The 27,494-nt window shown below is 36.5% G+C and overlaps 1 protein-coding gene and 1 pseudogene across 2 annotated transcripts in view; one reads left to right on the top strand and one right to left on the bottom strand.

The window, feature by feature from the left end:
- The first annotated feature begins 260 nt into the window (after nucleotides 1-260).
- The window catches only part of LOC120081864 (DEAD/DEAH box RNA helicase family protein), a 48,954-nt gene continuing 21,720 nt past the window's right edge, over nucleotides 261-27,494 (top strand). The window contains exons 1-7 of one of the 2 annotated variants that reach the window (XM_039037040.2): nucleotides 261-562; nucleotides 3,259-3,804; nucleotides 3,922-4,034; nucleotides 7,218-7,449; nucleotides 8,614-8,777; nucleotides 21,009-21,090; nucleotides 22,010-22,099. In XM_039037040.2, the coding sequence (XP_038892968.1) occupies nucleotides 320-562; nucleotides 3,259-3,804; nucleotides 3,922-4,034; nucleotides 7,218-7,449; nucleotides 8,614-8,777; nucleotides 21,009-21,090; nucleotides 22,010-22,099 (1,470 nt within the window). In that variant the 5' untranslated portion in view covers nucleotides 261-319. Of the gene's footprint in view, nucleotides 563-3,258; nucleotides 3,805-3,921; nucleotides 4,035-7,217; nucleotides 7,450-8,613; nucleotides 8,778-21,008; nucleotides 21,091-22,006; nucleotides 22,100-27,494 lie in introns of both variants that reach the window. The other variant, XM_039037039.2, reaches the window with a different exon arrangement.
- LOC150035041 (uncharacterized) lies at nucleotides 23,333-24,483 on the bottom strand (annotated as a pseudogene).

The following is a 27,494-nucleotide window of genomic DNA, read 5'->3' as shown; positions in this document are numbered from 1 at the left end:
GCTATATAAGAGTTATATAAAAGTAATGAATGAACATTACAAGCCATTTAGGTTAATTTATAAAAATTATAAACACCTAATCAGCTTAGCAATGCATGTTTTTAGTTATTTCATTTTTTATAAGTGTTATAATTAATGAAATTAAAACTAAAATCAATAAGAAAGACAACGTGCACACAAAATAATCATGATGTTTTAAAAAGATGAATGTAAGATTACAGCTGAAATTTTCCCAAAACGTAAAGTTACGAATTTGCCCTTTAACCTTGAGAGGGGTGGACTGGAAGTGTATCTTTGCATATCGAGAACGGCTACCAGAATGGTGTGGGTGAAAGCATGGGGCATTACGATATCTCATTATGAACTGCTTGAAACTATGGCGAAATACCAAATTCAGACTGGTAGATTAGCGCATCACCTATTCTGTCTCAGGTCCCATTATCTTCTCTCCATGCTACCAAAATCGTGCTTAAGAACAACGCACAAGTTTGCAGGTAATCTGTTTGAGGTAGGTAAATACGTCACTGCAAGCATCTCGAATCGACCCAGGTTGCTTCATAAGGTACGCAATCGATGTCTGTTGAAGACGAAGTTGTTCTTTTGTTATATTTCCAGTTGGCAGTTTTAATTGTTACTTCATCAAACTAGCTAGTTGGTGTGAACATTATGTTTTCTTCGATAGATGGTTGCTTGGCCGCAAATTTTTTTGCATTGTCTAGTACATCATTATGAGCTTTTGGCGAAAGATTTAACTTCTTTGGCCTTCAGATATTTGAGAAAATAATTTATCGCTATTTGAAGGATTCTCTGTTTTTTTCCTCTTCCGGAATGCAATTTGGTGTAGCGTACGTGACTAAAGGAGAAATCTCCAAAGAATCAACTCTAGAATTTTTGTTAGAAAGTTGTAGAAAATACTGAGAGGTAACCGCTCCATTAAAAAAAAAAAAAAAATCCCTAGAGTTGATGTTCTTGGCCTTTCTTGTCTTTTCTTGTATTATTACATTCTTTCTTTCTTTTAAAGTCTTTATTGAGTAGCTTTGTTTCTTTTAAGTTCTTTGGTGGATCATAATCTTTGGTGCTGCAAGTTTGTTAGTTCTATTTGGGAGCGTTTTATTCAAACATTCAGCTTTTCGTTTGCTTGCTAGAGGGATGCTAGTGCTATGATCGGGGAGTTCCTCCTCAATCCACCACGTGGGAGAAGGGTCGTTTTTTGTGGTTTGCTGGGGTTTGTGTGTCTTTTGGGTTTTGTGGGGTGAGTAGAATAACAGGATTTTTAGAAGGGTAAACAAGGACCCTAGTGAAGTTTATTCCCTTATTCCCTTATTCGCTTTCATGTTTCTTTGTAGGCTTCCATTTCAAAGACCTTTTGTAACTATTCTATAGGTATTATTTTGCATAGTTGGAGTCCCTTCCTGTAGAAGGAGTTCTTGTGGGCTGGATTTTTTATATGCCCGTCTATTCTTTCCTTTTTCTCAATAAAAGCCTTGTTTTTATTAAAAAAAAAAAGTTTTAATTTACTAACTAGCTACCTTTACAGCTGCTTTTATCCTAGTTCTACCAAGTTAGCTACTGCCATTTCAATAATTATGGCAGCATATTGTACTTTTCAGGACGATTTAATAATACTAGAGGTTTCTTTCACATGTGTGCATCAAGTGGTATTAGAGTGCCATTCCCAGTTATTTATTCACTCATAAAACAGAATTTCTCAAACATAAACAGCCGTTAGTAGCATTTGTTGTAAAAAAAAAAAAAAATGTTTTCTTGAAGTACCAACAAATCTACCCCTGAAATTTCAACACTGTTGGCTAAATTTCCTACCTCAACTAAGAACTGACTGAGCTCCCTCCACTCCGAAATATCCAGTATTGAATTGACCACATTGCAGGTGGCACCCTCCCTCATTTAGCACACTAGAAAATGAGTTCAAAACAATATGCAATCCTACATGAACAAATTCAAGAACTACTGACCAAACGTATCCAGCCAAGTCTTAGTCCCTGTGCTATTCCTGCCTTTTTAGCTCCTAAAAAAGATGGATCATTTAGGTTGTGTTGATAGTCGCAAAATAAACAAGATCACCATAAAATACCATTTCTCTATGCTTAGACTAAGTGATCCCTTAGACCAATTAGGAGGAGCTTCCATATTTTCCAGAATTGACTTAAAAAGCGGTTATCATCATATTTGTATTAAACCAGGGGGTGAATGGTCAACTACTTTTAAAACTATTGAAAGACTTTTTGAATGGATTGTCATGCCTTTCGGGTTGTGTGATGCACCTAGTAAGTAGTACCTTTATGCGCCTTATAAACCAAGTCTTGTAACCTTGTTTAAATAAATTTCTAGTTGCTTACTTGGATGAAATTCTTATTAACAGTCATTCTCATGATGAGCGTCTCACACTTCTACTCTTTTTTCTTTTTTCTTTTTTTTAGGAAAAGGAAACGAGCTTCTTCATTAAAGACAATGAAATGAGACAATATAATTTGAAAGTACAAATATAATGAAGAGACAAAACTAAAGCTTTAGGATCAGCGAGTGTACCAGGACATCTCAACTAGGTTGACATCCCCTTAACACTCTCATCATTTCCAATACAATCAAGACAAACCAAAACCGAGGTTCCAAGAACAAATAAGAGCCGTTACAAAGCCATTACATGGCCAAAATCAAAGTGGTACAAGAGCTTGAAACTAACACAGGACAACTACAACAAAGTTGATTATTTACATGAAAACAAGTTGATTATCGATCTTAAGAAATGCAGTTTTTAACACCTCAAATTTCTTGGGGTTTTTTAATTAGTAAAGAAGGAATTTCAGTTGACCCTAAGAAAATTGAAGCTATTAAAACTTGGCAAATACCCCAGCATGTAAAAGATATCCAATGTTTCTTGGAATTAGCTTATTATAACAGAGAATTTATTTAAAACTTCGTACTATTGCTGCTTTTTACTTACTGTTTAAACAAGGGTAGTTTCACTTGGGGTGAGGATCAACTATATAGCTTCAATCTTCTTGAAGGACTCCTACATCCAGCCCAGTTTTAGCACTCCTAGACTTTTCTAAACCTTTTGAAATCATGGTGGATTCCTCGGGTATAGGCATTGAAGCAGCACTAAATTTTATGCAATTTTTGGTTCTTCAACCGTGTTTCATAGATGATCAGAAAAAAAAAAAAACTCTGTTTCATAGATAATTATGAGTTGATATCTAACTTTTCTTTGATATATTTAGATTTGGTTTTTTTTTATAGATCTCAGTTATGGCTCATGATGGTTGTATTGAGAATGGAGAATACAACAATCAATCAAATTCAATTCCATCAGATCAAGACGATGATTGCATTGTTTCTATAGCATGTAAAAAATTTCCATCCATCATTTTGGGAAGTTCTCCTCCTGTTGAATTATTTGATGGCTCTTCATGCTATTCAGATATTGCAAGTCTTTTAGCAGCTAAAAGCGGTGAGAACTTCCTTTTGAATTCAACTTGTGAAGAGTTGGTACAAGATAGTCTGGATGGAACCCTGTCTTCTCTGTATTCTGTCCTTCCAGATGTAGGAAATTCTTCAGTAAGTGAAGAATATAATTTAAATGCTGGTTCATCTCTTTTGCCTATGAATATTGAGACTGGAACCATATTGAGTAATTCGGTTGTGGAAGGAGATTCGTCAAAAACGGAGTTAAAATCTCAAAATAATGCAGTATCTAGCAGGTCATTTCTTGACCAACCAGTTGGTTGCATTTCTGGATTAAGTAAGAGGCACCAGCGCCAACTTGATGATAGTGGCTTTCACACAGTGAGTTTTGTTGTTTCTATTCTTTTTATCTTATTTGAAGAACAGCTGAAGCCTCAAATATCGATATATAATCATTTAATTTGTGTAGCATTAATTTTTTTTCCTTCTATTTTCCAGTTAGGGAAATTACTTCATCATTTTCCTCGGACCTATGCCGATTTACGGAATCCACAGGTTAAAATTGACGATGGACAATACTTGATATTTATAGGGAAAGTCTTGTCATCAAGGTGTCAGTCACTTTCTCCCCTCTCTTCTAACCTTTTTCTTTTATTATTTTCCCCTTCATCAAAAAATGCATTTAATTTCTTACTAAAAGCTTTTGGAGTTGGTGGATTGTTGGTTTTGTTTGGTTGGCTTCGGATGCTCGGGAGTTGTTCGTTGATGGTCCCTTTGTTTTGGTTTCATTATTTTGTTAGTTCTCTTTGGTTCTTTGTTTCTTGGTTGTGTTTTTTATTCCTTTTTGTTAGTTTTTGTTTTGTTGTGTTCTTTAAGGTGTTAGCCTTTCCAGTTGGCTTCTGTTTTGGGCTTTTTTGGTTAGTTGGTATTTTTCATCTATCAATGTTAGGATACTTCCTAACAAGAACAAGATCTGAATATATTGAAATATAACTATGAAGAAATACAAGATATACCCAAGTATAAAGGAACTTGAAACCACGCTCTTGAGTGTACTCACCCAAGCTCTAGATCATTCCACAGAAAATAACCTCCTTTCAGTCACCCACCATCCCTCTATTTATAACAAGATGCAGAAACTAACTTTCTATCTAATTACCCTTATACTCCTAAACGTATACTAATTATCTCGGTACCTAACATTACCCTGCTCTTCAAAGAGACCTTGTCCTCAAGGTGTACTTACAACAAACATGATCACAAAGTTGGAAACTATTTTTTATTTAAATTTTTAAATTTTTTTTTTAACATAATCAAAACACAAAATCAGCAGCCTTCTCTTCAACCTTAAAAAATAATTGGAGATTCAGCCTATTAAGCCATCCGACATTCTTGAATCTTCCTCTTTTGTCTTCTCGCCCAATATTTTTGGGCCAGGCCTATAACCAGCATGTTATTTATAACCCCAATCCAACTGTTGGGTCCATATACCTTCTTCCCTAAAAAAATAATGAGGTTCTTCAAGTAAGTCCAACCCATTATCAAGCCCAAAATCATGCTGCCACCTTTTCTCTTCCATGGCCCCACACTCGTTATTCTTCCCTTCCCTTTTCTCAAGTTACATCCTTCTTCCTTAGTTGGCATCATAACAAAATAATGGGCCTTCATAACTTGGTTTAAAATAAGCCCATCCTCAAGTCTATAGTTCATGTAATTAGGGCAGTTGTTGTTTGCCCTTGATTCTTTCCACCCTACCCGCACTTGACACGCCATTAATTCTTTTTGATCACGCAACTTATCGCAACCTTCAACCATTGTCGTCTCTTATTCATCTCTAGTTGCACGCCTTTCTCTGCCATTTCAAGTAACGTCATCTGCAATTAAATTGATCATAGCTCAGTAGTAATTGGCATGACCTTCCATCCTAGAGGTGGGAGATTCGATCCCCCTCCCCCACCATTATTGTACTAAAAAAAAAGTAATGTAATCTGCAACCTCTCTAACCCGTCTATCATTCTCCAATAACTGTTTGTGCATCTCGTCAGACATCTTCGTTGCACAACATCGTGACCTTTCCCTCCCGCCAACGGTCTCCCCTGTTACTTGTTTTCATCTCTGACCACCAACGCCTTGCTTCATTTGCCATATTCAACGTTCCTATCCTCATCAGCCTTTCGTCATCTCTTTCCAATGTAATCAAAAGTGTTTTAGTCTAACGGTTTCTTTGCCATTCCAACCAACGAACCATCGATGTCTTCTCTCCCCATCGCGGCCAACTACCCTTTGCAACTTTGAGCAATAGTATTTTTGTCACTCGCCTGCCAGTGACTTTCAACACCTCTGTCCTTTTCTTCATCAGCCACTTGTCAGTGATGGAAGGTAAATGATTCTGCCACCGTTTCTTTGTCTGCCCATCACCACGTCTTTTTGCCAGCATTTTGTCTTCCCCCATTTGGGTTTTTCTTCTGCCGTCCTCATCGCATCTCCACCCTCAGTAGATTTCCTCTTTGCTCACACTATCTTTTTTCTCCCAATATTTTTCTCTTTCTCCCTTGCTTCTTCGACTTCTCCTTCCTCATTCGGTTTTCCCCTCCGATGGAAGCACCACTGCCTCCACTTTCCTGCACCAAAGAATTTTGCAAGCTCGAGACATCAGCAATCTTTGAACAACGATTGGGCTCGATTTTGATCATAAACTCAACATTGTCATCCTAGTTTTGCTCTTCTCTTCGAGGTTGTTGCAATTGCTCCCATTGAACTTCTCTTCCTTCCATCATTTCGCGCTCACGATCACCCTTAGATTGCAGCGTTACTTCTTGTTCCCCTGAAACCGTGCTAATGCTCCGAGAAAGAGGCAACTCGATTGAAATTATTGCTAACATTTTCCGAAACTCTTTCGCACTCTTCTGTTGCTGATCTGTTAGGATGCACAACTTCTCCATTCTTGGTCAAGCTGATCAATGTAGTTTCGATCTCAGGTATCTTCCTCACGCTCTCTTTGATTCCTTCAATCTCACGATCCAGAGCATCCACCTGCTCTTTGATTTTCTTTTTCATTATACCCGATTTCCCATATTCAATTGCTCTGATATCAATTTGTTAGGATACTTCCTAACACAACAAAATTTTGTTTCCTGTTTTATATATAAAAAAATGTAGTGTCATTTTTATGAAGATAACAACATGTTGAATCCTCTCTTGAGTTATTTGGACAAATAGAAACGGAGAGAGAGTATACCTTGTCTAAGGGCCCTAGAGAATCAAGCTTTTTAGTTCCCTTTTCTCTTAAGTGCTTCTTGGCCTGCTTCCCTGTTTTCTTCTGCCCTTTGGTACTAAGGTGGGGTTGGACAAAGATTGTTCCTCATCAAATTTCAAAATATAAGTCTAATCCAAAATTCTTCGCAGGCAACTCTCCTTCTCCTCCTAGGTTAAATTTCTCGTGCTAACCCATTGATCATGGTGGGGAAGGTGGCCAATAAGTTTCGATGAATTCCATATATTATAAACGTCATACAACTTATTTTAAATTTGTAATATCATATTTTTGTACAAGATGACAGGAAAAGCTGGTAGTATTTCATTGACAAGTAGGTGATGTTTCATTTGAATCTGAATACCTTTGTTTCATAATTAAATTTATTGGGAGACTTGCGAACCTTTTTATTTTTTTTTGAAGTCTGTATGTTTTAACTTTACCTAGTACTCCTCAAATCCTAAATTATTTGGAGTCCTGACTGCCCAAAGGATTCAGAGGAAGATTTAAGGTGCATCCATGAAATATATATTTCTTGCAGGGGAATCAGAGCTAGTTACTCCTTTTCATTTCTTGAGGTGGTTGTGGGCTGTGAAATTGCTGAAAGAGAATCAAATTCTGGTTGTATGACTAATGATAATACTGGTGGAAAGAAGATAATTTATTTGCACTTGAAGAAATTCTTTCGTGGTAGTCGGTTTACTTTCCAGCCTTTTCTAAGAAGTCTTGGAGAGAAGCATAAAGAGGGAGAGATTGTTTGTGTAAGTGGTAAGGTAAATTTCTAGTATCTCTAGTATAGATTTTCTTGTTTGATTTTCATTATGGTTTAAGCATGTAACTTCTCATTGCCCGATAATCTATCAGAAAATAATTGGAAACATACCTTTTTCAGATTTTAGTTCCTCTTTCTAATCATTGAATATTTTACGGCTTATTATATATATCTTTTTGCACTTAAAAACTTTTGCTGCCTCATTATTGTAACTCTCAATTTCGAATTCTGTAAAGCAATTCTATCTTTCTTGTGGACATTTGTTGGTTGTAAATTAGTTAATTAGCTGTAAAATCACCATATCTTTTTTCTTATTATTCTTTCCTTTTATGTATTAAGCCTTTATCCTATATAAGAAGGCTATGTATCTTACCATTTTTCATTGGAATACAAAATATTCTATTCCATTCAAACCTAGAACATGCTGCAAAAGCAGTACTCTCAATTTCCAAATATTGAAGCAACCATATGTATTCTTTCATTTTTCTTGCTGAAAGCGTGATTTCTAAAAAAATGTAAACAACAATAGTAAATTTTCAATAGATTTTTCGGCAGTGTAAAATGCATATAGAAGGTGATTCGTACCAGTCTTTAGCAGCATTCTTTTTGTGGATGGTTTGAAGTTGTTTTTTTTTTTGAAACATAGAACAAGGCTTGAACATGTGATTTTGTTAAGGAGCTAGGAAGCATGAACAATCTTTTTGACAGAGAGCTTGTGTTGGACACGGATCTGTCTAGACATGTGACCAACATTTATTTATTTATTTTTTGTATTTTCTCCCTTGTTTCCTTGAATATTTTTTTGTATCCTCTCATTAATCTATGAAAAGTTTGTTCCAAATGTGCTTGTATCCTACATTTTAAGAAATTGACGTGTCGTCGTGTTAGTACTATGTTCTATCTGTATCCAATGTTTGTGTTCATGCTTCTTAGTTTATGAGTTAGTAGTATCCTTTGTGCTAGACAAAATACCAGTTACCACTGTTGTAAAATTAGCCAGGTCCAAAAATGTAGAAGTTGAAACTACTGCCTTTTGACGGATGATGGTAGTTACTGCACCATGTTGCTCTCTAAGAACTTTATTTTTGTTTTTGTTTTGTTTTTTTTTTTTTTACACTTTATTTAGCACTTCTTATGACAACCTGACATTTTGTTTTCCACTTAGGTAAGGACCATGCAATCTGAAGATCACTATGAGATGAGAGAATATATCATTGACGTTCTTCAAGACAAAAAGGATGTGTCATTTTACGCCAAAGAGAGGCCATATCCTATATACCCTTCTAAAAAGGGATTAAAACCAACATTTCTTAGAGATATTATCACCAGGTTTGTACTGCATTGTCTTCCATTTTGTTCCTTATTATCTTTTTGTGTGTTGTCAAGTAAAGTAGATCTTTCGTGCTATGCTATTGTTGCCTGACTGTCACACAATAATTTGAATGAGCCGAATGTTTCTAGTTTAGTTTTAGTTCTTTCAAAAGTCTTTGGATCCATATTCCTTCACAAATTCCCAAAGCTAGAGCTTGGTATTCAACTTCTGTACTGCTTCTTGCCACGACTGTCTGCTTTTTGCTCCTCCAAGTGACTAAGTTACCCCAAACATAAGAGCAATAACTAGATGTAACTTCAACCATTCTACTTGATGACCTTTTAAACAATAATCCATGACCTGGAGTGCCTTTCAAGTATCTTAAAATCCAATTTACAGTCTCTAGATGATGCTCGTTTGGACTATTCATATATTGGCTAACAATACTAACTGAATATGCAATATCTGGTATGGTATTTGACAGGTAAATTAATTTTCCCACAAGTCTTTGATACATGCCCTTGTCAACTGGAACTATCTCTCCTATTTAGTGTTGTACTAAATTTGGATCGGTTTCAATAGGCTTACACCCAAGATATCCTGTCTCTTTTTTTTTTTTTTTTAACAAGAAACAACCCATTTCATTAAGATAATGAAAGATGTTACAAGTGTATGAAAGGAAACAAACCATAAAGAGCAAAACTATTCAAAACTAAACAAAACAAAACAAAAAGGATCAGTAAATGCACAAGGACATCTCATCTAGGTTGACTCCTCCATTGCTGAGTACAATACTAAGAAGACCTTGCCATTATCAAGGCTTACAACAGAAAGATAATCTGAAAATTGAAATCCACAACTAGGCTGTTACAAGATCAAGAAAGTGAGAAGATGAAGGCATTCCAATTGAGACAGATGTCTTGGATGGAAAAGTCTTTAAAAACTTTGGAGAAAGAGCACCAAGAGGAGGCATTGATAAGAGCGATATCGAATTTAAAGGAGTTAATAGAAGCTTTGTCTTTAAACACTCTTTGATTCCTTTCGAACCAAAGTTCTGATAACAAAGCTTTTTAACTGCATTGATCCAAAGTAATCTTGGCTTCTTCTTCAAATTTGGACCGGTCAAGATATCCTGTCTTCTTTAGTAAGTCTAGAATGTATTTCTGTTGAGAAATGACTTTGCTACTCTTAGATCTTGCCACTTCCATGCCTAGAAAATATTTCAAACTACCTAAATCTTTGATTTCAAATTCTATGGCAAGCATCTTTTTCAAATCCAATATCTCCTTTAGATTATCCCCTGTAATGATAATATCATCTGCATATACAATAAGAACTGCGCCATTTGAAGATTTCACAAACGAAGTATGATCAGCTTGACATTGATAATAACCACTTTTAATTATAACTTTTGTAAAAAATGCTCTCTTCTCTCCCCTCCTCTCTTCCGTTTCTTCGATCATTCTCCGACTAGCTCTTTTTCATTCGTTTTCTCTCTTCATTTTTCCAATATTTTCCTTCACAATCGATTAATCTCCAAACCTTCATTCTAACCTTTCCTTTCCCATCTGACCACCTTCATACTAGCTCCAACTACCCCATTCCCGTTCTTTACACCCATTCAGATTCTAAACTCATGGAGATGAAAAGCTGTAATATTTGTGATCATTTCTTTTGTATGTCGAAAGAGAGCAACGGTTTCTTTGTAGAAGATATGAAAAGAGGGCAAAAAGTACTATTCTCAGTGAATATGGTGGAGTGGCTAGATACTAGCATGAGAAAGTTATTGAATGGTCCAACTTTTGAATTCTTCTTACTTAAGGAAAGAGTTGATCAAAATGTCATCCGCCTTTCAAAGTTCCATGTTAATAAATGTTGGTTTGTGGAGTGTGCGGTTTGGCCTTCAACAGGAGGAAGGAAGAACATTCATATTCCTTATGATGATGGTAAGTCCAGTTGGCAAGAGTTTAATGACATGGTTAGCTTCTGTATCAAGGAATCCTTGGCCCCTCCCTGTGCTTCAGCGCCTGATAAACAGAGTATCAAGACCTCTGTTCTTCTACCCGATAAACAGAGTATGCAACATCAATGGGTTATTAAGAATTCAGAAGTATTCCAAGAAGATTTTAATAATTTATGGGTTGTTTCACGCCTCTGAGTTTGATAATTGGTTAGAAATTAGTAAATCACTTAAACTATGCTTTCAATCAAATGTCATAATCAACTCATTATTTGTAAAAAACGCACTGGTTAAAATGGATTGTGGTCCATTGGATGAACTAATCGAGAATCCTGGCAGGAGTTTGGCTCCTTCCACCTGAAATTTGAAAAATGGGATAAATTCACTCATAGTAGACCATTGTATTCAAAAGGCTACAATGGGTGGTTATCAATTAAAAATCTCCCTCTTGACTACCGGAACAAACAAACATTTGAAGCTATCGGCACTTATTTTGGTGGTGTTATAATTCTATAATTAGGGTTTTCCATTCTTGTAAATATTTTGTGATATTTTTCTTTTCTATGCTTTGTACTCTTGTATATATTCATATCTTTGGTGAATGAATAGAGCATTCTGATTCTTTCTCAAACCTAAGAGTTTTACATGGTATCAGAGCTCTCTAAATAAACTTAGGATTTTTGTGAACTTAGGGTTTGAGAATTTAGAACCCATTTGTGATACGTTTAGGGTTTTGTGGAGAGGTGAGTTTACACTTTTGCTCACAGTCGCGTCTTCGATTCGTTCGCTGTCGTTAGTCGCCGCCGCGGGAAAAAAAAAGGCTGTTTTTTTGACACCGCCCATTCCAACGAGAAGCCCAGCCGTCGATCTACAAAACCCCAAAGTCCGGTTGCCATCTGACCAGCGCGTGAGGCTCACGCGCCGATTGTTCCAATTCGCTGTCCGTCCACGTGCCGGCGTGTGTAGTGCGTGCGCCGCCGTTTTTCGTCCGTCTTCAGTGGGTTTCCTCAGTGTTGTTGGCTCTTCTTGGTGGTGTGTTTGTTTGGGATATATAGATATACTCATTGCTTGTGTAGACATCTCTTCGGTAAATTAGGGTTTAATTCTTTGCTGTCCGGTGTCTACTTTTTGAGGTAATGGCTGATAAAAAACTAGTAATGTCTGAGATTGTTCCTATGATGTCAAAAGTAACTGAACACGAGTTGAATGGATCCAACTACTATTCATGGAGATCAAATCCAGGAGGTGGTATTTGCTATTATTGTCATAAACCTGGCTATATGAAACGTGAATGCAGAAGATTGTTGAATAAGGGTCAGAGGATGCCATCACCCTCTGCACATGTCGCCTCTACTCCTGATAATCTTGACAAGTCAATTACGATTTCTGCAAGGGAGTTTGCTAAATTTCAGCAGTATCAAGAGTCATTGAGGGCATCATTTTCTACTCCCATTACGACCATCGCAGAGACAGGTAACATTTCTAAATGCCTTCTTTCCTCCACATCAAAATGGGTCATTGACTCTGGCGCTACAAACCATATGTCAGGTAACCCCAGTTTATTCTCTACCCTTTGTACATCTACCTCTTCACCTAATGTCACTATAGCTGATGGAACCCCCACTCCTGTTTTAGGATCAGGAATCGTCCATCTCACTGAATCAATTTCTTTGTCATCAGTTTTAAATTTATCAAATTTCTCGTTTAATTTGATTTCGGTCAGTAAACTCACTCGTGATGTTCATTGTTGTGTCTCCTTTTTTTCCTGGTTATTGCTTATTTCAGGATCTTATGACGAAACAGACTATTGGTAAAGGGTGGGAAGTTGGAGATCTTTACATCTTTGAACCACAAACACCTATGGCCATCACATGCTCTAGCATGTCGTCTCCCTTTGAAGAGCATTGTCGTTTGAGTCATCCGTTTATCTTTGTGTTAAAGAGTCTTTGTCCACAACTTTAACATTTGTCTTCTTTCGATTGTGAGTCATGTCAGTTTGCTAAATTTCATCGTTTGAGTTCGTATCCTCGAGTCAATAAACGAGCTAGTGCTCCTTTTGAATTAGTCCATTTTGATGTTTGGGGTCCCTGTCCTGTTGAGTCCAAAGGAGGGTTTAGGTATTTTGTTACATTTGTCGATGACTATTCTCGTATTACGTGGTTATATTTAATGAAAAGTCGTTCTGAGTTACTTTCTCATTTTCGTAACTTCCATGCCGAAATTCAAACTCAGTTTAGTGGTATTCTTAAAATCCTACGGAGTGATAATGCTAAGGAATATTTCTCTCATGCACTCAAGTCTTATTTAGATGCCCATGGCATTCTTCATCAATCTTCTTGTGTTGATACTCCATCTCAAAATGGGGTTGCAGAACGAAAGAATCGTCATCTCCTTGAGACAACTAGAGCTTTGATGTTTCAAATGCATGTTCCAAAATCCTTTTGGGCTGATGCTGTTTCCACAGCTTGTTTCTTAATAAATCACATGCCCTCTTCCATTCTTAAGGGTGAGATACCTTTTCGTACTTTATGCCCCAAGCAACATTTGTTTCCCATTCAACCCAGAATATTTGGTTGTACCTGCTTTGTTCGGGATGTTCGGCCTCAGCATACCAAGCTGGATCCAAAGTCCTTAAAATGTGTTTTCCTTGGTTATTCCCATGTCCAAAAGGGATATCGGTGTTATTGTCCTAGTCTAAATAAATATTCCTCTCTCCTGATATCACATTTTTTTAACATACCCCATTTTTTTCATCACCATCATTCTTTCCAAATAAGAGTCAATGGGAGCATAAGGAAGTAGAGGATGATTTCCTTGTCTACACAGTTACTTCTCCCTCCGATCCTCTTCCTGATTCATCTCTACCTGTGGCTACCTCTACTCTTCCACCCATCGTTAAGGTCTACACTCGACGACAACCTCCTTCAATTCCATGCCCTGTACCAGAGTCTTCTTCGTCAGTGGATCCAGAAATGAGTGATGATCTCCCTATTGCTCTTCGTAAAGGTAAACGTACATGTACTTATCCTATTTCCTCTTTTGTTTCATATAACCATTTGTCACCTTCCACATGTTCATTCATTGCATCCTTAGAGTCTGTATCCATCCCTAAAATTGTTCATAAGGCTTTGTCTCATCCTGGTTGGTGTGTCGCAATGGTGGAGGAGATGACTGCCTTAGATGATAATTGTACTTGGGATTTAGTTTCTCTCCCTGCAGGAAAGAAGGCTATCGGTTGCAAATGGGTGTTTGCAGTTAAAGTCAATCCTGATGGTTTTGTTGCTCGGTTAAAAGTACGCCTCGTAGCGAAAGGCTACGCACAAACTTATGGCATTGACTATGCTGATACTTTTTCTCCTGTAGCAAAAATGGCATCTGTGAGGTGGTTTATTTCATTAGCTTCAATCAATCATTGGCCTTTACATCAGTTTGATATTAAAAATGCATTTCTTCATGGTGATCTTCAAGAAGAGGTGTATATGGAGCAACCACCAGGGTTTGTTGCTCAGGGGGAGAATGGAACGGTGTGTCGCCTTCGTAAATCCTTGTATGGATTAAAGCAGAGCCCACGAGCTTGGTTTGGTAAATTTAGTCAGATGATTGAAAGCTTTGGAATGCGGAAGAGCAGGTCAGATCATTCAATCTTTTTTAAGAGATTTGAGGGTAGTGTCATCTTGTTAGTCGTATATGTAGATGATATTGTGATTACTGGTGATGATGTTTTAGGTATCCAGTCTCTAAAGACCTTTCTTCATAGTCAATTCCATACAAAAGATTTGGGCATGTTGAAATACTTCTTAGGAATTGAGGTAATAAGAAGCAAGAAAGGAATTCTATTATCACAGAGAAAATATGTACTTGACTTGTTGACTGAAACAGGAAAGCTAGGGGCTAAGCCATGTAGTACCCCAATGATGCCCAACCTACAGCTCACAAAAGATGGAGAATTGCTAAAAGATCCTGAAAGATATAGGAGGTTAGTGGGAAAACTTAATTCCTTACAGTGACTCGACCCGACATAGCCTATTCAGTAAGTATTGTGAGTTAGTACAAGTCATGCCCTACAGTTGATCATTGGGCTGCATTGGAATAGATTCTTTGTTATTTGAAGGCTGCTCCCGGGCGTGGTTTATTATATAAGGATTATGGTCATACTAATATTGAATGTTTCTCAGACGCCGATTGGGCAGGATCTAAAGAAGACAGAAGATCAACCTCAGGGTATTGTGTTTTTGTCGGTGGTAATTTGATTTCTTGGAAGAGTAAGAAGCAAAATGTGGTGTCACGTTCAAGTGCAGAATTAGAATATAGAGCAATGGCACAATCTGTGTGTGAATTGATATGGATATATGAACTTCTTGTTGAGTTGGGATTTGAAATCACCACATCGACAAAGTTGTAGTGTGATAATCAAGCAGCACTTCACTTTGCTTCTAATCTAGTTTTTCATGAAAGGACTAAACATATTGAAGTTGATTGCCATTTTGTACGTGATAAAATTCAACAAGGGTTGGTATCTACAGGATATGTGAAGACTGGAGAACAATTAGGAGATATCTTCACGAAAGCATTGGATGGAAGATGTATAGATTATCTATGTAACAAGTTGGGCATGATTAACATATATGCTCCAACTTGAGGGGGAGTGTTATAATTCTATAATTAGGGTTTTCCATTCTTGTAAATATTTTGTGATATTTTCCTTTTCTATGCTTTGTACTCTTGTATATATTCATATCTTTGGTGAATGAATAGAGCATTCTGATTTTTTCTCAAACTTAAGAGTTTTACATGTGGATTGGAAAGTATTGATATTGAAACTTTAAATCTTCTTAATGTCTCAAAGGCCGAAATCTAAGTTAAGGAAAATTTATACGGATTCATCCTTGCAACGTTAGAGATTTCAGATGAAAAGAGGGGCAATATTTTCTTGAACTTTGGTGATATTTCATCAATTAACCCACCCAGCAAGGTAAGAGGAGCTTTATTCACGTTTAATTTTACAAATCCAATTGACATTGTTCGATTAAACCAGGTTATGAAGAATGTGGAAATAGAATGTGATCCATTAAATTCCAAGTTCAAATTTCTCCTTCCATCAAGGTGCAAGCCAAACTATTCCAGAAGGCCAGTCGTCAATGTTGAAAAGAAGTTTGAGTACACATCTCAGATTGAATCGAAGACTAATCGGAAGACTACTTTTGTTCCATAATCCGAAGAATGCATACAAAGAATGAATCCTTAGGAACAGACCAATGTGAACACGATTGAGGAAAAGAAGAAAGAGAAAAAAATGACAAAAAGAGGTGCTGGCCGTTCGAATTCCGAGGCGCCTTTAAGAAAATGTTTCAATTTCCCGCCAAATGAGCCTAATTTTAAAATTTTTTCTTGTAAAAAATCACTCAAAGATGTCCAAAGGTTTCTTCAATTTAATAGAGAAGAAGGATTAGATTCAAACGATGAGACTGAAAAGTTAGGTGGCTACTTATTGAATAACTCCCCAACTCCCTCATTAATAATAACATTAAAATGCCAACTATTAGCCTCCCTTAGAATGACACTTCAAATGTCGAGAGAACAAAGAAGATATCGAACATAAGCTCATCGATAAATAGCTCTCAGAAAGGTGATAACTCTTTAGCTGCTCATGCTTTGATTCACATAAGAAAACCTCACTTATTCAAGCCTCTCAGAAAGCATTTCACTCGGAGAAACACTTCCTTTTGCAACTCCTGGACAGCCATAACAAATTACGATTTGCTTGAAAATAGTTGCATCGAAGTACAAATTCCTGGGATCTTCTCAGTCAGGTTCGTTAATTCTCCTATTAAATCTAGTTCTTTTTCTTATTCAGATTTCAAAATTGCTGGCTTAAGTGTGCCTTTCGTGTGAGGTACCTCAGATTCTCATCAAGATGTTCAAAATAGCCTATATGATTTAGATGGAGATTCTATAGTCAGTGCGAGTAGTGAAGAAATTGAAAAGTCAGCAGTAGAGGAATTTGAAGAGGAGGAAAGGAATATTGATGGTCATTACAGTGATTTGCAACTTTTATTTCACTCAGGAGAAACACAAATGGTACCTCCTTCTTTGAAACAGTAGAGTAGAAAGATATACTGCAAAATCTGATCTCAGTGGTCGACGACTGTGAGCTGATCCTTGGGTAATTTTAGATCAAGAGCTCCAACCTCGCCTTGTCATAGTATGAATATTCTTTCGTAGAATACAAGAGGTTTAGGAGATGTTTCCAAGAGATTGGCATTGGGAAGAAGCTTAAAGAAAATAAATCCAAACTTGGTTTTAATACAAGAAACAAAGAGAAATTCATTTGATGTAGATTTCATTAAGGAGTTATGGATCTCGAAAGATATTGGTTGGGTTTTTATCGAAGCATTTGAAAAATATGAAGGACTACTAAGCATCTGGGATGAAAGTAAAATCTCGGTTATTGAACTGTTGAAAGGATGCGATTCCGTATCTGTTAAATGTTAACGATATGTAAGAAGTCCTGTTGGATTACTAATGTTTACAGACTTACAGATTATAGAGAAATGAAGTATATTTGGCCAGAATTGTATTCTCTCTCGGTTTATTGTGAAGTGTCTTGGTGTATTGGTGGAGACTTCAACATTATTAGAAGAATTCAAGAATGATTTCCTTTGGGGAAAATGACAAGAGGAATGAGGAAATTTAATTGCAAGTTTGCTAGCTCTATTTGGGAGTGTTTTTTCTAGGAGTTTGGCTTTTCGTTTGCTCGGTAGAGGGGAGTATTTATTGCTATGATCGAGGAGTTCCTCTTCAATTCCCCTTAGAGGAGAAGGGTCGTTTTTTGTGGTTTGCGGGAGTGTGTGCAAATGTGTGGATTTTGTGGATGGAGCGAAATAGTAGGACTTTTAGAGGAGTGGATAAAGATCTTAGTGAAGTTTGGTCTATTATTCGCTTTCACATTTCTTTGTGTGCTTCGATTTCGAAGACCTTTTATAATTATTCTATAGGTGTCATTTTGCATAGTTGGACTCCTTTCATGCAGGGGGCTGCTTTTGTGGGCGGGGTATTTTTTGTTGGCCCTTGTTTCTTTTATTATTTCTTAGTGAAAGTAGTTATTTTTATAAAAAAAATGTTAATGAGACATATATTTGCCTTGTAGGACTTTTAGAGGAGTGGATAAAGACCTTAGTGAAGTTTGTTCTCTTGTTCGCTTTCATATTTCTTTGTGGTTTCGGTTTCAAAGACCTCTTGTAATTATTCTATAGGTGTCATTTTGCATAGTTGGACTCCTTTCATATAGGGGGCTGCTTTTGTGGGCGGTGTGTCTTTTGTTGGCCCTTGTTTCTTTTATTATTTCTCAATGAAAGTAGTTATTTTTATAAAAAAATATGTTAACGAGACATATATTTGCCTTGTACCCAAGAATACCGATGCAATCTTTGGGGAGATTTTAGGCTCATTAACCTTACCACTCATCTCTACAAGATTATTGCGACAATCCTGCTTGAAAGACTTAAGAAAATGTTGTCTTCCACTATATCAGAGTATCAATCTGCATTTGTGGTGGCCAATAGAGAAATCATTGGTGCCTCTCTTACGGGAACGAACTTATTGATGATAAACAACGTAGAAAAAAGCTAGGAGGTGTTATCAAAGAAAGTATTCGACAAGGTTAATTGAGAATTCTTAGACCTCATTCTCAACGCTAAGAGATTTGACCATCCATGGAGGAAATGGATTAAAGGGTGCATTTCTTCTACAAAAAATTCTGTCATCATTAATGGGAAACCACGTGGAATAGGGGTGACTTTCAGTTGGTCGACTCCGGGTTTGGGTTATGGAAACAATCAACCAAGTACATGAATGGTTGGTTGGCTTTGTCGGTTTTTGGAGGAACTTTGCCAGTATCTTCTTGTTGTGAAGGAGGTATCAGATATGAGATTTTGAGAAAGAACAACCCAACGAGAATGAAAGAAAAAAGAGGTTTCAGTATTGATTTTGGAGATAGATTACCCATGGTGGCGCTAGATTTTGAAGAGAGAACAAAAAGAGGAGATAATAGGAGGAAGAGAGAAGGAAAAATGAAGAAAAAGGAAAAAGAAACATGGTTTCGTGGGGTTGTGGTGACAGTGCTAATAGATGGGATTCCAGCAAAAAATAAATCAAAGAAGGCAGCGTCGGTGGTACTCCGGCAAGAACAGAAAATTAAAAAGAAGTTTGGAAAAAAAATGAAAAAAGAAGATAAAATGGTGGAGAGTCACGTACCTTGGAGAGAAGAAGAGATTGAAGGATATTTAATAATAAAAAAAAATTATTAATAGGTAACCAGTACCTATTATATAGGGAATGGTTACCTACAAAAACTTTTTGAAAAACCACCATCTTTTGCCAAAACCACCATTGGATTCCAAAAGCCATCCTTGGTTTTCTAAAAGGGCAGAAAAAAGTGTTGCGTGTGGGTTTTAACTTTAATTTTAGCTCAGTTGTTTTCCAAATATGTATATATACATAATTCAGTTGTTCGGACGGTTTGAAATCTTCTTGGGTTTATCGACCGACCCATGCTCGGTCTTTTTATAATGAAAAACCTACCTCCCACCGCTAGTTCCATAAAACCAATCAACTGAAGCTGGTTCGGTCAGTTTTTGTTGGTTGGCTCGGTTTCTCAGTTTGATTTGCTCACCTCCAATGTGGAAAGATCTTTGGCTATAGAGGTCTCTAAACCCTACACAATTCATGGATTTGTATCTTGCAAAAGGGCTACGGAAAGCCAATTATCTAAAATGATCAAAATTTTTCTTTGGGAGCTTTCTCACCAGGCTATTAACACTGTTGATATCCTTCAAAAGCGCATGGCATACATTGCCATTTCACCCACATTGACCCATTTTCATTCATTGCCCCTTTGCATGCAAATTTTGGGACAGAATTTTCTATATACTTAGATGGCGTATGACCATCCATAGAGATTTGAAATCTATCCTTATTCATGTATTCTCAGGCCACCCCTTCGAAGATGCCAAAGCTTGATTTCGACGGTTCTTTGATCTCATTATTTTATGCTATTTCCTGGTGTAAATTGTATAATATCTTTGCTTCATATAGCTACGTTTCCCTTCTTTCTAATTGGGAAAGCCTTTTGTAACCATATATATATTTTTTTAATGGAAACGACTTTCATTTTGAAAAATGAAAGAATACGAGGATATGCAAAAGCAAATAAAAAAAAAGGCCACAAAGGAAACACCCTCTACAGAAAGGGACTCCAGCTACGTAAAATAATGCTTATAGAATAGTTGAAATGAAAGCCCACAAAGAAATATCAAAGCAAACGAGAGGCTGGACCTCACTAGGGTCCTTTTCCACCCCTCTAAAAACTCCACCATTCTACTAATCCCACAAAGCCCATAGATCACACACACCCAGTAAGCCATAAAAGTGACCTTGCTCCCCACGAGGTGGATTGAGGAAGTACTTGATAATAACTCTAGTGTCCTTGTGGCGAGCCTACAAAATACCAAACGTCTAAAAGAATAAGTCTCAAACAAAACTTGCAAACTCACAACGCTAGAGGATATGTTCCAGATCTTCCTCTGCCATTTGTAACCATATACATTTTTTTTCTAATTTTCATACATCAACGAAATTGTTTCTCGTATGAAAAATAATATATATATATATATATAGGATGAAACTAATATTCAAAGCCATAATTCTGCCTCGAACCTTCAAGTCTACATACCAACAACGACCACAAAACCTCTGGTTTCTTCTTTTTCTTCTTGATAAAGTGAATTGTATACAAGAAGGAAATCTGCAATGAGAATGAAATAATAATGGAAGAAAAAAGGAACATGGTTGATAAGTCTCTTCTAATCCGTTTTTGGGTGAGTGAGACTCATATTCTTTGATTGAAGTTCTGATTTCTATTAGAAAAAAATTCCTAATATCATGTTAAACTGTTATTTGTTCTTGTTTTGTAGCTATTAGAAAATTATTGCTGTTCGTATAGAAAAATGCCTGCTTTCAAACAAATTGCCCTTCTGCGTATTTTCTCAATAGGTTATTAGTTTAGAATTTGTTACCTTCCCTATTGTAGATTCATTTCCATACTCTTCTATCTCTCAGGGACAAAAATGCTAGAAACCTTCTAAAGTATTTGAATCCGGTTGTTTGGTTGGTCATTATTTCATAATGAAGTCTATTTATTAAGCCTATTTAATGGTCTTGAAGATTTACTACTGATTAATTGTTTTTGACTTCTTTTTTCATACGCAAATTTGTTTCATATTTCATGCAGAGGCATAGATGCATTGCCTAACAATGTAGATCCCATTCCAGAAGACATAACTCAGGACTTTGGGCTGTTACGTCTTTATGATGTAAGTGCCCTTTTGAATTTAGTTCAGTGGAAAATGGGGATGGTTTGAGAGAAAATACTCAATATTTCGTTCACCTAAGTCATATAGATGTATCAACCATAAACTAGCAACTAAATTCGAATAAAAGAAGAATAAAAGGAACGACAGAATCTTCATGGACAAATTTCTCCTTCAAACTTCTTGTAATCTATTTTTGTAAAGACTCACAGTTGGTTTAAATGTTTTTACTCTTCTTTTACAATTAGTCTTAATGATCTTTTGTAAATCTTCCTAGATGAGGAGAATTCTTTTTGATGCTATAGATAACGTGATTGTGTCTTTGTGAATGTTTCCCTGTCATCCATCACAATAGCTATTCCTCCCTACTCTCCAATTGGTGAGGCTTTTTGTAATTTGTCATATTGGGGGCTCCCCTGTTTTTTAATTTCATACCAACAATGAAATTCGCTGCTTACTCAATTTGGAATTTTGTGTCTTAATTGGAATGCTTTGTTTTGTCGATATATAATTCGATCTTTGAATTGTTGCTATTGCTTTCTTTTTAGTTTCTTTAGATCTATTGTATGAAGCAATAGTCTACTCTCACCCATCACAACGGAAAAAGGAATTGGTGGTTGGCTCTTGTTCTTTAATTTGCAGGGTATTGATACGTTAGAATAAGAATACACCTTTTTATCTATTTGAATCAAAACGATGGTGGATCGATATGATAAGTAATTTGGATAAGTCTAAAATATTTGATACAGCTACCACTTAGTAGGATCTGGGAACATTTGTGTGCCCTGAAGAATATTTTCAAATGTATAATATTTTTGCATCAGCATTGCTTAAAAAAGCTATCATTCTTAATTTCATCTGTTTATTCATCTTTAAATGGCATTCCCCCCTCATTTTGACTTGGGAGAATCTTATAAAGCAGGCATATATTGGGATTCATCAGCCAAAGAGTATAAAGGAAGCTGATTTGGCTCGCAAACGTTTTATGTTTGACGAGTTTTTTTACCTTCAGGTAAAGTTACCATCTTGAATCTACTTCAACAATAGATTTTGTTGATTATTTCCTTTTTTGTAAAATTCTCCAATGTATTTATTATATTATATTTGCTGTATGTTATTTTTCCCTTATTTGTAATGAGGTGTTTCTTCTATTTAAAAAATCCTTTCCTCCTAAGATAGAGAAATAAGAGGAATATTTTTTCCTTAGGAGCAAAAAATGCGTTGAAACCTTAAAAACCCTAATTTCCTGAAAACCTAAAAAACCTTAGCTCTGTGCCATCTCCAGTCCTTTGGAGCCTCAGCGGATATTGCATCTCCATTGGAACCTACATTTTTTTTTTTTTGCACAACCGACCTCTTGTAGCATGCGAGAGAAGAGATCCACATTTTTGCTCGAGTGGTGTTCACAGGCTGTCGTTTTGCTTGCTTGGTGTTCGGATTTTGGGTTTTCTTACTTCTGTCCATTGGCAAATTGTATCTGCACAGTGGACTGTCGCTGTAACGACTCAACTTTTCGAGATCTCTAATTGGGTCACTACTTACATGCATGTAATTTTAAAACACAAACTAGTCAACCATTTTATTGCAAAATAATAATTTTCTAAATAATAGAACAGTATTTGATTCGGGATCCCTAAATGTTGAAGATAAATATATAAATAAGTCATAAAACATTTAAATTTAAAACTCAAAACTCAACGTTTTCATTTAAACCGTTGAAATTTCTCTAAAACATGATATTGAGCAGAAGCATCAACACTTTTCCTCATATGGCACCTTTAATAGATCTCCTCGCCAAGCACCTGGTTCGTTCCTTGCCTTTACCTGAAAAACATATCATAATAAAGGATGAGTACAAAAATACTCAGTAAGTAACTCCACTATTGCGGTCAGCCTATGCATTTATGTCCCATTAGTGTTTTCAAAGCACAAGGCGCACCTCAAGGCGACAAGTCCTTTGATCGCCTCAAGGTGAGAGGCGACAAAAAGGTTCGCTTGGGCACAATGAATAAATAAATAAATAAATAATGTAGAAGTAGAACATAAGTTTATATACAAATGTGAACGCCTCAAAGATCAATAATAGTAATCTAATCAATAAAAATTAACAAAACTCTAAAAGTAAAAGTTTAAAAACATGATCGTTGTTCTCATCTAAATATAAGGTTTCGTCCATTGCTCCTCCTTGGCCATTGTCCTCAATGTCTAATTTCTCTTTATCGTTCTCATCTTCATCACTAACCACTTATATAGTTGGTGTTTGCTTTTGAACTCTAGAAGTGGAGGCAGAGGCAGTTGACTTTCCTTTTGATCTAGTGTATGTGATGGGTTCTCTAACTCTACTAGCACGAGCTATATCTCCCCATAAGAGGTCGTCGTCATAAAAAACTAGCTCATTGTCAACTTCAGTTTCATTATTTTCTTTATCCAATGTTTCGACCAACCATTCATTACTTTCGTCTATATGATCTAAGGAGATTGGATCAAGTTGATCCTTTAAATCAAAGAGCTCTTTAAGTGCTTGATTATACTTTATATAAACAAGATCATTTAAGCGCTTCTGTTCCAACCTGTTCCTTTTTTTCGTATGAATCTATAAATTATTAACCAATATGGAGTTAGAAGTTTATTTTAAATCTTAAATTCATAATGTAGAAAACAAAATGATCACTTACATGTTCTTCGAAAACACTCCAATTGCACTCACACCCAGAAGCGCTGCAACACATCAGATTAAGGACTCTCATGGCTAACTTTTGCAAAACTGAGTACTACCACCATAAAGAGCCTCCCATGATGTTCACGCATTTGACATGATTTAGAAATAACATACTTATATACACTATCAATGTAGTAGGGAATGTCCTTACCTGACGTCTTAACTTTCCTTGTGTTGATTGCTAAGTGAATGTCGAATATGCCTTTAGCTTCAGAATATAACTCTAATTCTACTGTGCATTGATTTTGATCACTAGTAGATGGTATCAATCTTGCACAACTTTAAGAAGATCACTCATGACTTCAACATCTCGAGTAATTCTATTCTTGTAGTCATAGAAAAGTGATTATATTCAAATAATATCCAACAACATGTAATGGTCGATGAAGTTGACAATCCCATCTATCAATGATCTCCTAAATTGGCTTGTACTTCATCTCATTATCATTAAATCCACTCTTAATAGTCTCTTTTGCCCTATCCATGGCTTCATAGATATATCCTATTGCAGGTTTATCACCATCGACAAGTCTAAGTACTTGAACTAAGGGTTTGGATGCCTTTTAAGTGTAAACCACTGAGTTCCAAAAGGATGGCATCAAAATGTTGTCGGTTGCTCTCTTTCCCTTTGGATCTTTTTCCCATTTGGAAGTCCTCCATTTCTAAGAAATAAACATCTTCTCAAGTTTGCTTTATTCCTGTGGATACTTGCTAGGGTAAAAAAACAATGTTGCAAAACATGTAATCGTTGGTCTTACCAATTCATGTTGATTGGTAAATTCTCTCATCATGTTAAGTATGTACAAGTGATTATAAATAAAACCACTTAGTTCTATAACCCTTTTAAGACATCTTTTGATCGGATCAATCTTTCCAATGTTCTCTAATATCAAATCTAAACAGTGGGCAGCAAATGGTGTCCAATATAAATGTGGCCGCTTTGCTTCGAAATATTTGGCAGTTAGGACATAGTTTGAGGTTTTATTAGTCACTACTTGGACAATATTCTCTTCTCATATCTTTTCCACCATGCTATTGCCAACCGGGATGTTTCCGTTTTTGTTCTGCTTCTCCCCATCCTATTATAAAACAATGAAAATAAACCAAAAAATAAAAAAGCCTATTTTAGAAATGTTTCCACTTAGAATTGAAAAACAAGTATATGGAAAGAAAAAACTAATCTTTTTCAGAAACTAATCTTTTTCAAAAACAAGTTGGAATATGAAAAACAACAAGTAGGTATACTGAAAAACAAAAATAAAAAATCCAACCTTTTTGGTTGAAAAAAAAATATACTGTAGAAAAACCAATCCTTTTCAAAAACAACTTGAATATGAAAAACAAAAATAAAAAAACCAACCTTTTTGGTTGAAAGAAAAAGTAGACTGAAAAAGAAAACTAATCTTTTTCAAAAACAAGTTGAATATGAAAAGCAACAAGTAATATAGTGAACAAAAATAAAAAAGACGAACCTTTTGGTTGAAGAAAAAGTATACCGAAAAAAAACTAATCTTTTTCAAAAACAAGTTGAATATGAAAAACAACAAGTAGTATGCTGAAAAACAAAAATAAAAAAACCAATCTTTTTGTAAAACAATGAAGATATGCTAAAGAAGCTGAATGAAAACGGAATAAAAATGCTTCCTTTTTATATAAACCCACGTAGAATCTGCCGAGAACAAGTACAATGAAAAAAAAGAACTAAAAAGCCTTTACGTTTCTTTTAATAAACCCACCTCAGAATCTGCCGAGAAGAACTATAATGGGGAGGAAAAAAAAAACTAACCTTTTTGATTGCGTTTTCTACCCCTTAAAAGTGTAGCTGAAGAGGTTGAATGGGAAAACTAAAGAAAAATTCTTCCTTGTTTTTTTTTGGAAGAGCCTCAGAATCCTGCGAGAAGGAGAAATTCAAACTTGGAAGAAAAGAAACTAACCCAAACGTGGAGAATAGGAAGAAACCAACACGTTTTCCTATAACGATTTTTTCTTTTGCATGGTATAGACGGCTGTGTATTATAATATTAGGTTGCATGGATTTGGTGGGCCTTTTTTATGTGGGCTTAGGTTGTAAAATTATACTGGTATAATTGAAAAAAAAAGAAAGAAAGAAGGAATTCTAAAATTGCACGCCTTGGCCAAGGCACAAGGCACTGCAAGGCGAGCACAAGAGTTGTAACATTGAATCTGCACGCCTTGGCTACATACGAGGTGCATAGGCCTCCAGCCACCTTGCCTCTCGTCTCAGGCGCGCGCCCGAAGTCGCCTCAACATCATTGTGTCCAATAAATGCAAACATGTAGGTGAGACACATAATTTTTTAACCACTCTTTAGATGGTCGTCTAGTGAATGGTTTAACTTGCCCTAACACGGAGCTGTAACATGGTTGTGAACCCGTCGGTCCACGGAACTGTGATACAATTGTGAATCCATTGGTCCATGGAGTTGTAGTACATAGTTGTGAACTCGTCAGTTCATGAAGTCGTAATGTAGTTGTGAACTCATCAGTTCATGAAGCTGTAATGTAGTTGTGAACCCATTGGTTCACGGAGCTGTAATATAATAGTGTTAGGAGAGCAACCGACACTTTCATAATATGACATTTATCATAGCATCAATAATATTCACAACATAAAAACATGGTACATGTCTCAGGGTCCCACACATATTCGTGACATCATGCTTCTAAAATTTGCTTTATTAACATAACATATCATGCTTCTTAATATGATCCATTCAAAACCAAACACTATCAAATTATCTATGTTACCTAGCTCAGAGGCGGTTCCAGTAGTAAGATTGCTTACCTCGACATTAAGTCCAAATATTTATCCAGACAAACCAATCTCCCTTTCTAGCTTTGAGGGTTCTTGAATCACACTATTATAGTTTGACCCAAAGTCACTTCCAAGCTTCAAACAATAAATCCAACCTATGCAAAAATTCAATACCAAATACGAAGGGTTAGAAAACCAATTTCAGGAAGGAACATTAGCCCACTTGGTTCCAAGACCTTACTTCTTAACAAAAACACACCAAATGCTCTTGAACTTTGCTGCACATTACACTAATGGCCTCCAAAACTCGACTCTACAGATGACACATGGTGGGTTTACAAGATGAACCTAAGAAGTTGCAAAATTGCACAAAACGCTTACCACATTCAAGAATCTGACAAAAGAGACAACTATTCACAGCGGTGGCGACAATAACACTTTGGTATAGTGGGCAGAGGAGGTGGTGTGCGGCTATGAGGGAGACCCCATTAAGTTAGAGAGAGAAACAAAGACTAGCGAGAGAAACTTGAAGGAAAGAAGAAATACATCACCCATGCTCGATTGTCTACAGAAACCCGCGGCGACGACCTGCCTATGACCGATCGGAGTGGCGTTACTCGTTGACGACTAGCGGCATGGTGCTAGGCGGAAGAACCTGTGACTGATGGAGACCCATGCGAACTGAACCCCTTTCTATAACAATATCAAAACTCCCGAGTCCCCATGCCTAAAACGCCACACCTCCATGCCCACTCGATCGACGGTCGGCCACACCTCCACGCCCAAAATGTCTCGCCCAAACCTCCACGCCGGTGACTTCTCCAAACCCGACACGCTGGCAGTAACTTCTCCACGCCTAAACTTCGTTCGACTTCTCCACGCCCAGACTCACCGACAACTTCGCCACACCCAA

The sequence above is a fragment of the Benincasa hispida genome, chromosome 7 (genome assembly GCF_027475165.1).
Source record: "Benincasa hispida cultivar pf3 chromosome 7, pf3_genome.v1.1, whole genome shotgun sequence".
NCBI lineage: Eukaryota > Viridiplantae > Streptophyta > Magnoliopsida > Cucurbitales > Cucurbitaceae > Benincasa > Benincasa hispida.
Note: the sequence above shows the minus strand (reverse complement) of the source record. Positions and strands in the feature narration are given on the sequence as shown.